The 12787-nt window shown below is 39.6% G+C and overlaps 1 protein-coding gene across 1 annotated transcript; it reads left to right on the top strand.

Annotated features, from left to right (window-relative positions):
- The first annotated feature begins 726 nt into the window (after window positions 1–726).
- On the top strand, window positions 727–9007 carry LOC121958676 (fibulin-7-like). Its single transcript, XM_042507802.2, has 8 exons — window positions 727–960; window positions 4188–4347; window positions 4430–4600; window positions 5170–5295; window positions 6524–6712; window positions 6805–6942; window positions 7190–7325; window positions 7492–9007. Exons 1-8 carry the CDS (start codon window positions 898–900, stop codon window positions 7853–7855), a joined length of 1347 nt encoding a protein of 448 aa, XP_042363736.2. The 5' UTR covers window positions 727–897; the 3' UTR covers window positions 7856–9007.
- The last annotated feature ends 3780 nt before the right edge of the window (window positions 9008–12787 follow it).

The raw sequence follows: 12787 nt of genomic DNA, 5'->3' as shown, positions 1-12787 counted from the left end.
GTTTGAAAAAATAAGGAAATTATTGTTTTTACAGCTGTAAACCACCATTGTCATCTGTCTTCTGTAATAATGTATAAAAGGAAATACTGATAACCTGTTATCTTCACTCATCTCTAAATATTCTGACTCCTCTGTATCACTGCTCAGAGTCCACTGTCATGTTATAGCCATGTCAGTTATGGCCCTTTGTTTGTAACCTGAGAAAAATTTCTCCTATGTTGCTCAGACCAATTAATAAAATGTTCAGAAATGCATCTATGAGTATATTCCTGCAGAGGGCACAGCTTCTCTGTTGCTCCTCTCCAAGCTGAACGAACATTGTGTCGGTCACATTCTGATTTTATGTTGAGCTGACAGAGTCTAATCAGATAAAATGTACAATATGTACATTTAACAGATTATTTTAACTTTTCTCTACAAAATCTGAATTTTTTATTTAACACACAACATGACATTATTAGTTGTGCTTTGTCTTGTGTTTACATGATTTTTGCTATAACCAAACCTTTAACATCCGAACACATTAAAAACTAGTGATAGTAGAATATAAGCCTGATCATGTACGATTCAGAACATATTTTTCCGACAGTTTTCTTCCACTTCTGTATAAACAAGATATAAACTAAGCTACTTTGATCGGAAAGGAAGTGCACACCAAGTTTAGTAAAGGGATAATAATGTGGTCACATTTTTCTTAAAGTCTCTTTTACCTGATTGGCTGTTGAAGAGTAAACCCAACATTCCTCAGCGGTGCTCTGCAGCAGCTTTTTCCAACTGCCAACTGTGGTCCTTCTCTCACCTGCAGCCCCTGCACACACGCAAAGTTCACACTGCCTGCAACTTCTAACACGTCTGAGGACTGACCGTCGACTGCATTGGATTTGGATCAGTGGAAACATGATTGCTGAGATTGTCATCACCTTGTTGTGTTTCTGCTCGCTACATCCTACTTTTGGACAGGTGAGTGAATACAGTGTCACAATGCATTAGTGTATGAGGCATAATTTCAGTTTAATATGTTGAAAGCCTTACTCACGGAGACAGTTTTATTTATTGAATTGATTAATTGATTGTAATATGCCTCTGGTGCATGGCTTGAAAGGCAAAAACTGCTTAAATCTGAGTAACCTTTCTAACAACAGCTCCCTCTTTGAATGTCCTTACTTGACATCACATAGAAACATTTTTTACAGATCAAACCTTGAGTCACCTTCTCTTTGCATGCAAACTTCAGGAACAAGACCTTCAAGCAGGGATATTTAAGTTGATCTGACACATTTACAACTTGACAGGAGGCCAGGGGTCGATTAATAAACAAACATTAACAATTAATATATATATAATTAGCACAGACATCTTTCAGGGGTCCCAGAGGATTTACCCGGGGCCTTTTTTTTTTTTTTTTATAAACATGATATTTTGGTGTATGCTCTTCAAGCAAAAACGTGTGACTCTTTTTTTTATTGTAAATTAGAAAATTGTCAGCATCTAGCCGGCTGACTGTAAGTTGAGTATTACTACCTCAGCGGCTCCAGTGAATAAATACACTCAATATGCCCGTGCTGCTTTACATGCATGTCTGTTTAAGTGTGTTACAAAGAGATCGGCAGCACATTTTATTGTGTATGTAATGGTCCATAAGAATGTGAGTGTTTTAGTTTTTGCATGTGTCGTCACCTTAGAATTATAACTGGAATTTTTGTCTGAATTGAGTTATTCATATATTCTAGTTCTCTGACAACGAATTAACACTATGCAAGGTGGGGTTTACAGTTGCAGTTACATGCATTTTTTGATGTTTTATGTAGCAGACAAAAAGGTTAGTAAGATTTCTTTCTATTTGGAATACCAAATTTTGAAAGTCAATACTCAAAACTGCTCAGTGCACAGACAGAACCTTATAATTCTAAGGTGGCTATGTGTGTCTGTACAGGCTGATGGTATTTCACAATTAATTTCAGTAATCAGACAAATCTGTTTATAAACCTATAACCTTGAGATTTAATACTGTACTGTACTGTAATATTGAACTCTAGTCCTGCATGCCTCCTACACACCCTCACCCAGTTCACATGAAGCCATGAGAAATGTCGCTTAGCACGGGCAGAAAGAGGCCTTTGACAGCTACACTATAAACACCAGCCGTCCCTCCTGACTGACTGAAGCCTCTCCAAACCCCAGTTCTGTCCAAATCAGAAAGGTGTTTTCAACAAATATTGACTCTTCTTACATAACCCCGGCTGGACGAAAACACTAATTGGTTGTCTGAAAACATGCATGAGAGGACGGGGCCGAGGGTGTAGAATGACGCTGTTGAAGAGGACATGGATAGAAAACAAGTTGGCGTCACTCCCTCGGCTCTGCAGCCAATAGTGAGGGAGTTTGTGATGCAGGTGATGTTTATGCTGAGGGTGTTTATACCCGACTTACTGACCCTAAACCCTAAATCTACCACATCATAAAGATAGCTTTCGCTGATTTCATCGCCTCTCCTAAAATGACAGACAGCAGTTACATAACTTTATGTAATCAAGATTTCAAACATCCACGCAGGGTCACACCTAAAAACCACATCATAAGTATATTAAACTTTGAGAGACTGGTCCCGTGTTTATGACTGAGTTACAGTAGCTTTGAAAGGAGGAGGCTCCTGCTTACAGTGGCCAAACATAATCTGATCCAATGGCATTTACTCGCTCATTTAACAGCCCAACCTCTGTGCTGCACATATTCAATAAAGGCACTCACTCTGCAGGGTGTCATTTGTTTACATGCATTGGAGCTGACTTTTTTTCAAGATTTGTTAAGGCAGGATTTTATTTCATAGTCTACTTTTAAATCAAACCATCAGCTTGCACAGTTATGAAGCAATAGATTTAAATTGGCAGGGTAACTTCAAGTATCCATAGGTGATTTATGTCATTTAAGCAACATTCAGTGCGTACATTAAGAAAACATGCAGGTATGATTTTCTGGTGGCTCAAAATTTCAATCAGAGACAGATTTCTGCAAAGAAAGAAAGAGAAAAAAATTGCAACATAATTGAGTGTGATGACATGGAGAATGTGTGGTTGAAGGTAAATACATTTTCTGACTCACATGCTATAAAAAATATATAAATAGATAAAAGATCTTTTGATAGCAAAAATCTTCAACATCACTTTGAGTCTTGTGAATGAATGGGAAGTAAGTTCTCCAGCTAATACATCAATGACATCACCAGCTTGTGGTCCTGCAGTCTCTCTTTCATGTGAACAAATATTTATTTTAACTTACCTGAACCAAAATAGTAGCTTTTCTGTATTCATAAATTCAGCAAAACAGCATTCCTTTTTAAGAAAACTCATAAGGAGTCTGAAAGAAAGTCTAGTGTTTCTGTTGCTTTCAAGATTAAAAAAATAATAGTGTAATAGACTCTTATATGCTCATACGGCGTAGAAGGGTATTGGGTGAAAATAGCTCATTTTTTCTGACTCCCTCCAACAATGTCCATAAAAGATGTGTCAAAGAAAATTACACAAGTAAAATACAAGATGAGAGTCTAAGCCAAAAACATTGGGTAGAAGCAGAGACATGGCAACTGTCTTTGATACCATCCTGATCATCTAAATACTTGCAATTATGTGGCTACACTTTTATTTGTTAAAAAATGAAAGGTGTATTTACACCAGTGTGACAATACTCACAGTTATCTGGCTATTAACACCCATTCACGTTGTAATATTGTGGAACAAACAACATGCTGTGATTGGCTAGTACTCGTCACATTGACATGTTGAGGATAGGGGCAAAGAGGTTTCAGTCAATCTCAGATATTCTCTGGGGTGAAAATGATACTTTTACGAGAAAAAATTCAGAAATGTACTGCCAGGAAAACAGCTGATGTAGTGTAAAGAGCCACACAGTCCACAAAGGTATTAAGATGTTTTGAGTGATCTGGTTAAGCAGAGGACTTTTACACCAGGGACTGGTTTTTGAGTCCAGAGTTAGTCAATATCGACATATTTTAGTGTTTCTCGGATGCCCAGGAATATATACCTGGGTGCAAATAGCATCTTCCTAAATAAAATGTATATTTAATAAACTCTAAGACAGATTAATCTTGTCAGTGAATTATAGTTTTGAGGAAGCTGATGTGAAATACTTTTCAACAATTAATATTAGTTATCCTGTCTGTTTTGTTTCAGGACTGTCCAAGTAGACAGGAGATACAGGGCTCTCTGAAGCAGGTCCAGAAGCTTCTCTCAGCCCATGAAGCCTCATACTTACAGAGCCTCCGCAACCTGAAGAAGAAAATAAACCTGATGCAGGGCAGTGCAGGGAAGCAGAGCACAAGAGCCATCAACAGTAAGCAAACCCCTCAGAAAGATTGATTTATCAAATGTTAGATGTTAAAATTTCCGCCCTTCTGCTTCTTTATCACCTTCAGGTACCTGCCCAAAACTGGACGCACCCATCAATGGCAGGAAACTTGGCAAGTCACACAGTGTGGGTCATGAGGTTCACATTCTGTGTGACCCTGGTTATGAACTTGTGGGGTCAGAGAGCAGGGTTTGTCAGGAGAGCCTGACCTGGAGCGGCCAGCAGCCTACCTGCCGAGGTGAGAGACCAACGCAGAGCTTCTGCTATCGGGCCTCGCTGTGATGGTTCACTGCCGCCTCCTGAACGTTTCTCCTCTTCTTCACCCTGACCATCACTCATCCTGTTATCTGCCCCACTGGTCACTTTTACAGCCCTGTCATCGTCTTTTTGTAACCTCCTCCTCTCCTGCTCTCTGCTGCCATTCCTCTTTTTGTGCATTATGCATGTCACCATTTTTCAATTTAGAGATACTTTTTCAGATGTGACCTGTGATCATATTTCGTCTTTATGTCCTCCGCTCATTGTCCACAGAGCTCATTGAATGCCGTGACATGCGATATTCAAACCTGTGACAGCTCGCTCACTTTAAGATAACAGCTCCAAACCTGTTTGATCAAGACAGGGCTTCCCAATTCATCTACTCCTTTTTGTCTTCATTTACTCTCCAGCATGCATATGCAATGATGTCACGTCCCCTTTATCTTCAAGCTTCAAAGATATTTGGTTGCATATGTCCTTGTATCTAGAAGGTTCAAATGTAGCCACAGAGTCTCCTTTAATAACCTTACTTTCTGTCTTTTACCTCAGACATCAATGAGTGTGCGTCCTCTCCGTGCCTGAACGGTGGGACATGTGTGGATGAAGTGAACCAGTTCTCTTGTGTCTGTGCCAAAGGCTGGGCTGGAGCTACCTGTCAAAGCCCCGTGCCAACATGTACGTATTATACTCTGACCACACACATATGTAGTTTTACCTTACCATTGTAGGATTTTGGTCTTGGGTTACATCAAATGCATTGATACCTTAATATTTGGAGATACATGCAACCAAAAAAAAGATTATAGGCAACACTCCACTGCAGAGCATATTTTTATAGGCTGGTATCCAAATCCTCCCACTCTGCTAAAGAAGATTATATTGGCCAGTAGTTTGCCCTTCCAATACAAGCCAGTACTACATACCTAAATTCCAGCCTGTAGTCCAAGATGATGCTGGTTTAAATGGCAGTTGTCTCCTCCCTGATGTGGATGGTAGACGGTGATTCTCCGGAGCCCTGTGTGTTGTTTTTCTGTAGTTATTTTTCATTTGCACATGTACATACAGTTTGTTACTTTAGTTCTGTCGCTCATTAGATAATGGCCCACACTGTGTAGCAATCTACCATTCATCATCTCACCATCATTACTAGACTCAATCATTCATTCATTCATTCATTCAATTAATAATGATGCCTTATGAGAGCTAGTATCTGCAGAGTTTCAAAGCGTTGCAAACCTGGGTGCATGATGACAAATCAGGTTAGACATATAGAGATTTTATACTGACTACAGTACTGGATTTTTTTTGACCAATTTCAGAATTTTAAAATTATGATTATGTCTGATAATATTTTTTGAATTAAAAAATAATATATCCAAAAGACAAATCAAACTTGTCAGTGCTTTTGAGTGGATACACTATGCAATGCTGATGCTGTGTCAGCACTAAGCTTAAAACAAATTTAGGGGTTATAGGCCTACACAGAAAATGCAATAAAGAAGAGGTAAAACAAAAATAAGTAATAAATATTTGGTTGTTGAATTTTGGAGTTTTTTCATGACATAAAGTTTAATTTGTACTTACCTGCACATGGGGTTAAGGCTCTGAATAATTCACTGGACTGAAAAAGACAACTTTAAGTTGATTGAAAATACTATAGCACAGGATAAAAGAAAAACACTGTGCCCTCATAGCTTACCTTGTAAAGCATGTACAGTAACAAGGCTCCTCACTGCAGCAGCCTGTGTTTGATTCTGGCGTGGGCCCTTTGCTGCATGTCACCCCCTCTCTCTCCCCTGCCATTATTGTCTTTCTCCTGGCTGAAACTATTCAATAAAAAGAAAGCAGAAATTCAGGGAAAAAAAGAAAAAAAATCTAAATTTTTCTTGTCTTCCTCATTCAGTCTTTGTCACCATGACAAACACCTCTGCAGCCACCTCCCCAGCCACCGCTGCTGCTGCTTCTACCTTGCCAGCTGCCACTACTGGGCCCTTTGTTCGTCCATCACGTTGCACTATAACGCAGGGGACCACCCACTGCACCTGTGAACCGGGATACACCATCTCTGGCAGGGACAGCTACACCTGCACTGGTACTACTAATAAGTGCCCTGTAACTAAACCATTCATACATTTATGTTTCTATGTGAGACGTTAACTGTGTGTGTGTGTTGTTCACTTTTAGATATCGATGAATGTGAGCTGTTCCATAATGGTCAGGCTGGGAGACTGTGTTTACATACTTGTGTTAACACCCCTGGAGGTTATCGCTGTTCCTGCCCTGTCGGGTACAATTTGACCCGTGATGGACGCAGCTGTAAAGGTCAATTTTGTCTTTTCTTTTTACTTAATTTCAAAAATCTGCACTCAATATTACAGAGAGTATACCACAAGACATTTTCTGCAAATGTTGCTGATAAAACGCAAGATAACAACAAATAAAAAATGGCTCCTATCAAAATGCCTCCAGTTCCCAAAACTGGAGACTTTTCATTGTCATACGGTGTGAATGATCCAAACAAACTCCTCTGTTTGAATAAGTGTCTTACTGTGTTGATGTTTCCTCACAGACATTGATGAGTGTGCAACCAGACAAAACAACTGCACAAAGGACCAGATGTGCATTAATACCTACGGTGGTTTCCAGTGTGTTCGTGTGGACTGCCCTAAAATCCCTAATGCTACATATGTCAAGACATCGCCTATGTGAGCATTATCTTTATCTTTTTTTTCACATCGAAGTTTACTCCAGATTGTACGAATAAGACTTTTCATTTGAAATGCACAGTGAGGACATCTTGGACCAAATAAAAACTTGACAGTATAACTATTTTGACTCCTCTGAAAGCCATCTCTTATTTTTTTTTACCAGGCGCTGTGAACGTAACCCTTGTCCTGTGGACAACAAGGCATGCTCTCAGACCCCAAACTCCTTCTCCTATCATTATCTGGCTGTCGTGTCCAACCTGTCAGCTCCTCGCGTCATGTTCAGGGTCTCAGCATTACGTCCAATGGGGGACACGCTTCGCTTCTCCCTACTGGGGGGAAGGCAAGCTCGGCGCCACTTCACGGTCCAGCGTTCAGACCGTCTGACAGGTCAGCTGATGCTGGTGAGCCCTGTGCAGGGGCCTGCCACGCTGGAGGCGGAGGTGGAAATGAGCGAGCTGGAGAGACGAGTCCAGCTGGGGAGGTATATCACCAAAGTCACCATGTTTGTTTCCCCGTATGACTTCTAGAGGGATAAAAGTGGAAGCTCACTTGGAAGAGCACGAAGATCGCACAAAATTCCGGTTTGGAGTTAGCAAAAGACTCTATATTTGGTCATGGATGTGATATAATCTAATCTATAGTGGTGACCATCTTTAAAGTGTGCTTTTTCTGACAAAAAAACATGAATAAACATACTGACTCTCAGATGATGGATGGATTAACACCTGTCCTGCACAGCTGTGTGCAGCATATGTTTTAGTATAAGGGCTCTTCAGGGGCATTGGTGATAAGCTATAGACCGTATCACAAAATTTGTTTATGATAACTTCCAGGTAGAAAAGCCCCGCCAAAAAAATTATTATATCAGTTTAAGCTTTTGCTATATGAAAATCATGTGAGTTGTTGGTCTACCACTGCCTCCATCAGCTAGTGTGTAAAGTAAAACGGTGAAAATATTCCAAATACAGCACACACTCTAACTAATGTAATGTTTTTTTAGGTTGTTTTTTTAGGTGGCTAAAATTTGTTTTGCTGCAGCCCCCATCCACAGCAGTACATTGCTTAGCGTCCATGCCGGTAGATTTGATTTATCAAACATGCTAGCAAGGCAACGTTAAATAAAGAACAGCAGAAACATCAGATAGGTCGGACTTCCATGTTTTATCATATATCTTACAGATACGGCTAAAACGAAAACAGAAATATACAAATTTGCTGATTTCATATATCTCCCCAATGGAAATAAATTGCCATTTGACTACCAGGAGGTGATTGTTGCTGTTTATGTTGCTGCAACGTCACATTGAGTCCATAGAGATACAAACTAAGTGATGTATCTTTGGTTGATTTTACTACAAGAATAAGAGTTTTGTATGGATGAGCTGAAATATATTTATTGAACAATATAGAAATGATTGTAGGAGATAATAAAAAAAGTGAATAGCATAATGTAGCAAACACTAAAACAGCATTAAACTGGAGAAAGTAGAATATGTTGACGATCCACCCTGAAGAAAAGTGCTATTTTTGGGAATGAAGGTCCTGCTTTGTTGACTTTTATGTTATGTATACTGGACATGTAATCACTGTGTGTTAAGATTTTGTAATTCTCTTTTTCTATAATGTTTTATTTATATTCAAGTTTCTATAATACAATCATTAAAACACCATATAAACTCTAGAAAGTTCAGTTTTTTTTATTTGCAAAAGCATAAAATGCTTTGCTATAATGTCTTGATATTTCATTTTAATGCACTCTCTACCTTATGCAATAAGCTGTAAGAGCAGTCTAATATATATACGTAAAAGCAGTGATATATGTGAGCAGTGGCTGTTTGGGAAACACTTCAGTTCTCGCAGTACAGAGCACTGCTGTTCAGCAGACAGACAGCCAAAGACAGGCTGCTCAAAGAGCCACTGTGTTCTTACAGTGCATGAATAACTTTAACTTTTAAATTTGAAAAACAAGTACACACAGAAAAAAATGCACCCTGTGAATAAGGTAGCCTACGTGAGATGATTTTCCCTTCATGAGGAGGTATATATATTTGGAAAAATCGAGGCATTTTCGAGAAGTGTGATGAAATGTGTCACCTCTGTGCTGCACCAGTGATCTATCTACTCCTTGGCATTACACAACTGTCTGAAAAAGAAAGTGCCTCTCTATGATAGTGAGGAAAAGTGTAGGTTCACTGGAGGCAAACAGGATGTCTTTAGTTGCAGAGGGGGCTCCAAACTGTGGCTGAGGCTCACCGATGACACGGCTGAGGGGGCGGGGGAGCTTTAGCCACAGGATCCTAAAACGAGATTGCACGCTGAGTGAAGAAAAAAGATGCTCAGAGATAGGGAGGCAGACAGAGAGTGATGGCTGAATAGAGAGGACTGAATAGGAGACGATTCACGCTCGCCAGTCAGTCAGAGGCTGAGTGGTGCAGGCTGAATTAAAAACTGCTGTCTTTATTACCACAGCAGAATAGACGTCTTACTGTTCTTCACTCCATCGCTGCCTTTGTCTTAATGGAAGAATAAGCAATGGGAGAAGTGAATGGGAGGTCGTCCTTAAGCATGTCCCTCAGGGATTCACGTAAAATGGTAATCCACTATCCAAAGTTTTTTCTAATCTTGCCTCAGCATGAAACCCAAATGAAATCCTCCTCTACTGATATACAGCATTCTGTGCTTTTTACTTATAAAAACACTAACTGAGCTCTGAGATAGTCTGCCTGTGAGAGCCTAATTTTTTTTGTCTGTGGTGTTCCACTTTTCACCCCCCTCACTGTACCCTCTTCTCCTCCCCACCACTACCTTATCATATTACATCCACCTTGTCATCCTTCTATCCCCACTCCTCCATTTCCACCACCCTTTCTCTACTGCTCTCCCCAGTGTGGCTGAGTCTCACCATTCAGATAAAAACTGCTCCTAATGAGTGCTGGCAGGGTGTCCGGGGACTGAAATCAATATCCTGATCTCAGTCTGGTTGTGTGGTACAGTCATAAGAAACCAGCACACTGTCTTTGGCAGCAGGCCGGGCTATCACTGGTACTTACTTTTGAAGGGGAATACCTCGGTGTCCTCTGAAGTTTAGAGGAACAAAAGAGAGTGAGAGGGGGTCTGCTGAGGCTGCGGAGAGAGCAGACAGGACTCCACAGTCAGTTTGGCTTGGGGCCATTTATTGTGGGCATGCAGGTGAGGCAAGGAAGGAAGGAGAGGGGATAACAGGCATGACAGTAGTGCCCACACTTGCTGTGGTCAGGGAAGCTAAACCTCCCAGTGCTACAGAGCAAACTGGGTATGAGGTTAAAGAGTACTTAGTTTTCAAATCGTAGATCAAAAACCTGATCACGGCTCTCTTTTTATTGAGTGCACACTTTATTATTGTACAGTCAGACATCAATAAGTATTTATTGTTGTGCTTATGGCTTATGTCTTGCAGTCATTGCAAAACAAAACCTGTGCTGGTGTGCATTTTCAAACTCAGGTGTTACACTGCCCCCTCCTGCTCCTACAGGAGACATGCTGTGCACTTAAATTTATTGCAGCCCTCAAACATAACTAATAATGCCACCAACAATCTTGCCCACAAATAACAATACCAACGGTCCATTATAGAGAAGCATAATGCAGTAGAAAATATAGTCCCCTCAGTTACTTTAACCTGGCGCCTGGCCCGCAGCTGTGTGTGTGTGTGTGTGTGTGTGTGTGTGTGTGAGATCTTTGGGATGTGTAAAAGAAAACAGAACATTAATTAACATTAGATTTTGACAAATCCTGTTGGTGTGTCTGAAGATTTGAATAATCAATGAAGTTGTGCTGTTGTGCTTTGCACGTAAATATACACAGCATCTCTTTATGGGGAGAAGCATTCATCATTTCTGCTGCTGGGACCACTTCAGTGGATACAACTTCAGTCCTCAAAGCCCGCAATACACACTATGATATACATCACTCTTGTGTGTAATTAAAGTGCATATGTAATACATAATATTCAGAAAATAGTAAATTTAACAATGTTTCACAGAGTGACCTATGTTGCTCTGCATGTATGTGGGGTAGGCCTACATCGATGTAAATGTTAATAGTTTTACTTTAGAAAAACAAAGTTTGGAGCACCACCATTACCAGTTAGAGAAAGGGTGAAAAGAAAAAACATTATCTTAACCCTAGTTTAGGGTCCGCTCCTCTCCCTCTCCATTTATTCCACATATTTGTGTGATATAATAATTGTTTCATATTCATTTGAACATACTGTAAAGCCGCTGTTAAAGATAACTAAAAGTGGGTGAAAAAACATGCTTGGGAATTTTAATTAATCATGTGGGAGTGAGACACAACTTAGCATAATAACTGAATGTCAGCATGAGCAAATGGTGTCCGCTTGAGCTACTGAGTGATCAATATTTTCCTCCCTTGTTGAATCTCCCTCTGACTAATTGTAATTTTGAGTTCATCGTGTCAGTTGTGTAGAGACAAGCATCATTACACTGTTTATAGATAGAATTTAACCAAAAAAAATCTAGATGCAATGAAATGCAAGAGACTGAATTCAGAGACTGCTGCATTGCATTAGAAGACACAGTCTGCATGCAGTAATGTGTACAGATGCATACTAATAATAGCGGCATCTTCTTATCTGCATGTTTATGCAGACCCACCATCAACAGGAGCCTATGTATGAGGGCGCTCTGCAGTATCGTACTGTTTTTGTGTTGCCTTTTTCCCCACTGGTTTTTCCAAAATGGCTCTCGAGAAGAAAAAAAATTTAAAAAAAATATGTGTGTGTGTGTGTGTGTGTGTGTGTTGGGGGTGGGGTCTTTTCTATTCACAATGTTTTGCAGATAACTCCAAGACAGCTCAAAAGATCTTCAAAAAACATCAACCATGTGACTTCCAGCTATTATATATTGAAGCCATGGACTATAACAGACAAGCGCTTATTTTTCATATTTGTAGAGTTTTTTTTTTTATCTAGACCATCATCCATGGTAGTTGGTAGTGGAATTTACCTAGGTACATGTTGTCAAAAGCTGTAGCCTACTTACGTACAATTTTGAGGTATTTGTACTGAATATTCCACATTCTACTCCATTTCACCATTGTACATTTTACTTCATAGTCTACTTGTCAGTCTTAGAGGTATTATACTCTTACTCCACTACATTTATTTGATAGCTTGAGTTTTTTGAAAATGTAATTATTAATACAAAATTCAATCAACTAACAAAAAGTGATGTAGGCTTGTAATTCGTATTAATTAATCAAGCATTGTATAAGGTAATTAAAATAAGCTCTCCCTTTACCTTCACCTGTGGCAATGTAAAAAGATGAACACATTCATGCACTCATAGCGCCGTTATTAGTCCAAAAAATCAATGTTTAATTTCTTTTTAAAAAATAAAGAAATTAAAAGGGGCCATAAAGAGTAGGCAAAGCTTGCTTTTACTTTTGTATTTACTTCA

This window comes from Plectropomus leopardus, chromosome 1, assembly GCF_026936395.1.
Source record: "Plectropomus leopardus strain MGB_pleo_1.0 chromosome 1, ASM2693639v1, whole genome shotgun sequence".
NCBI lineage: Eukaryota > Metazoa > Chordata > Actinopteri > Perciformes > Serranidae > Plectropomus > Plectropomus leopardus.
This window is presented reverse-complemented; position numbering and strand designations above follow the sequence as displayed.

Excerpts from the sequence above, each read along its gene's own strand:
- LOC121958676 (XM_042507802.2), top strand. The coding sequence starts at position 898 with ATGATTGCTGAGATTGTCATCACCTTGTTGTGTTTCTGCTCGCTACAT. Across the intron at positions 5,296-6,523 it reads TCAAAGCCCCGTGCCAACAT|TCTTTGTCACCATGACAAAC; the intron begins GTACGTATTATA and ends TTCCTCATTCAG. Across the intron at positions 6,713-6,804 it reads GGACAGCTACACCTGCACTG|ATATCGATGAATGTGAGCTG; the intron begins GTACTACTAATA and ends GTTCACTTTTAG.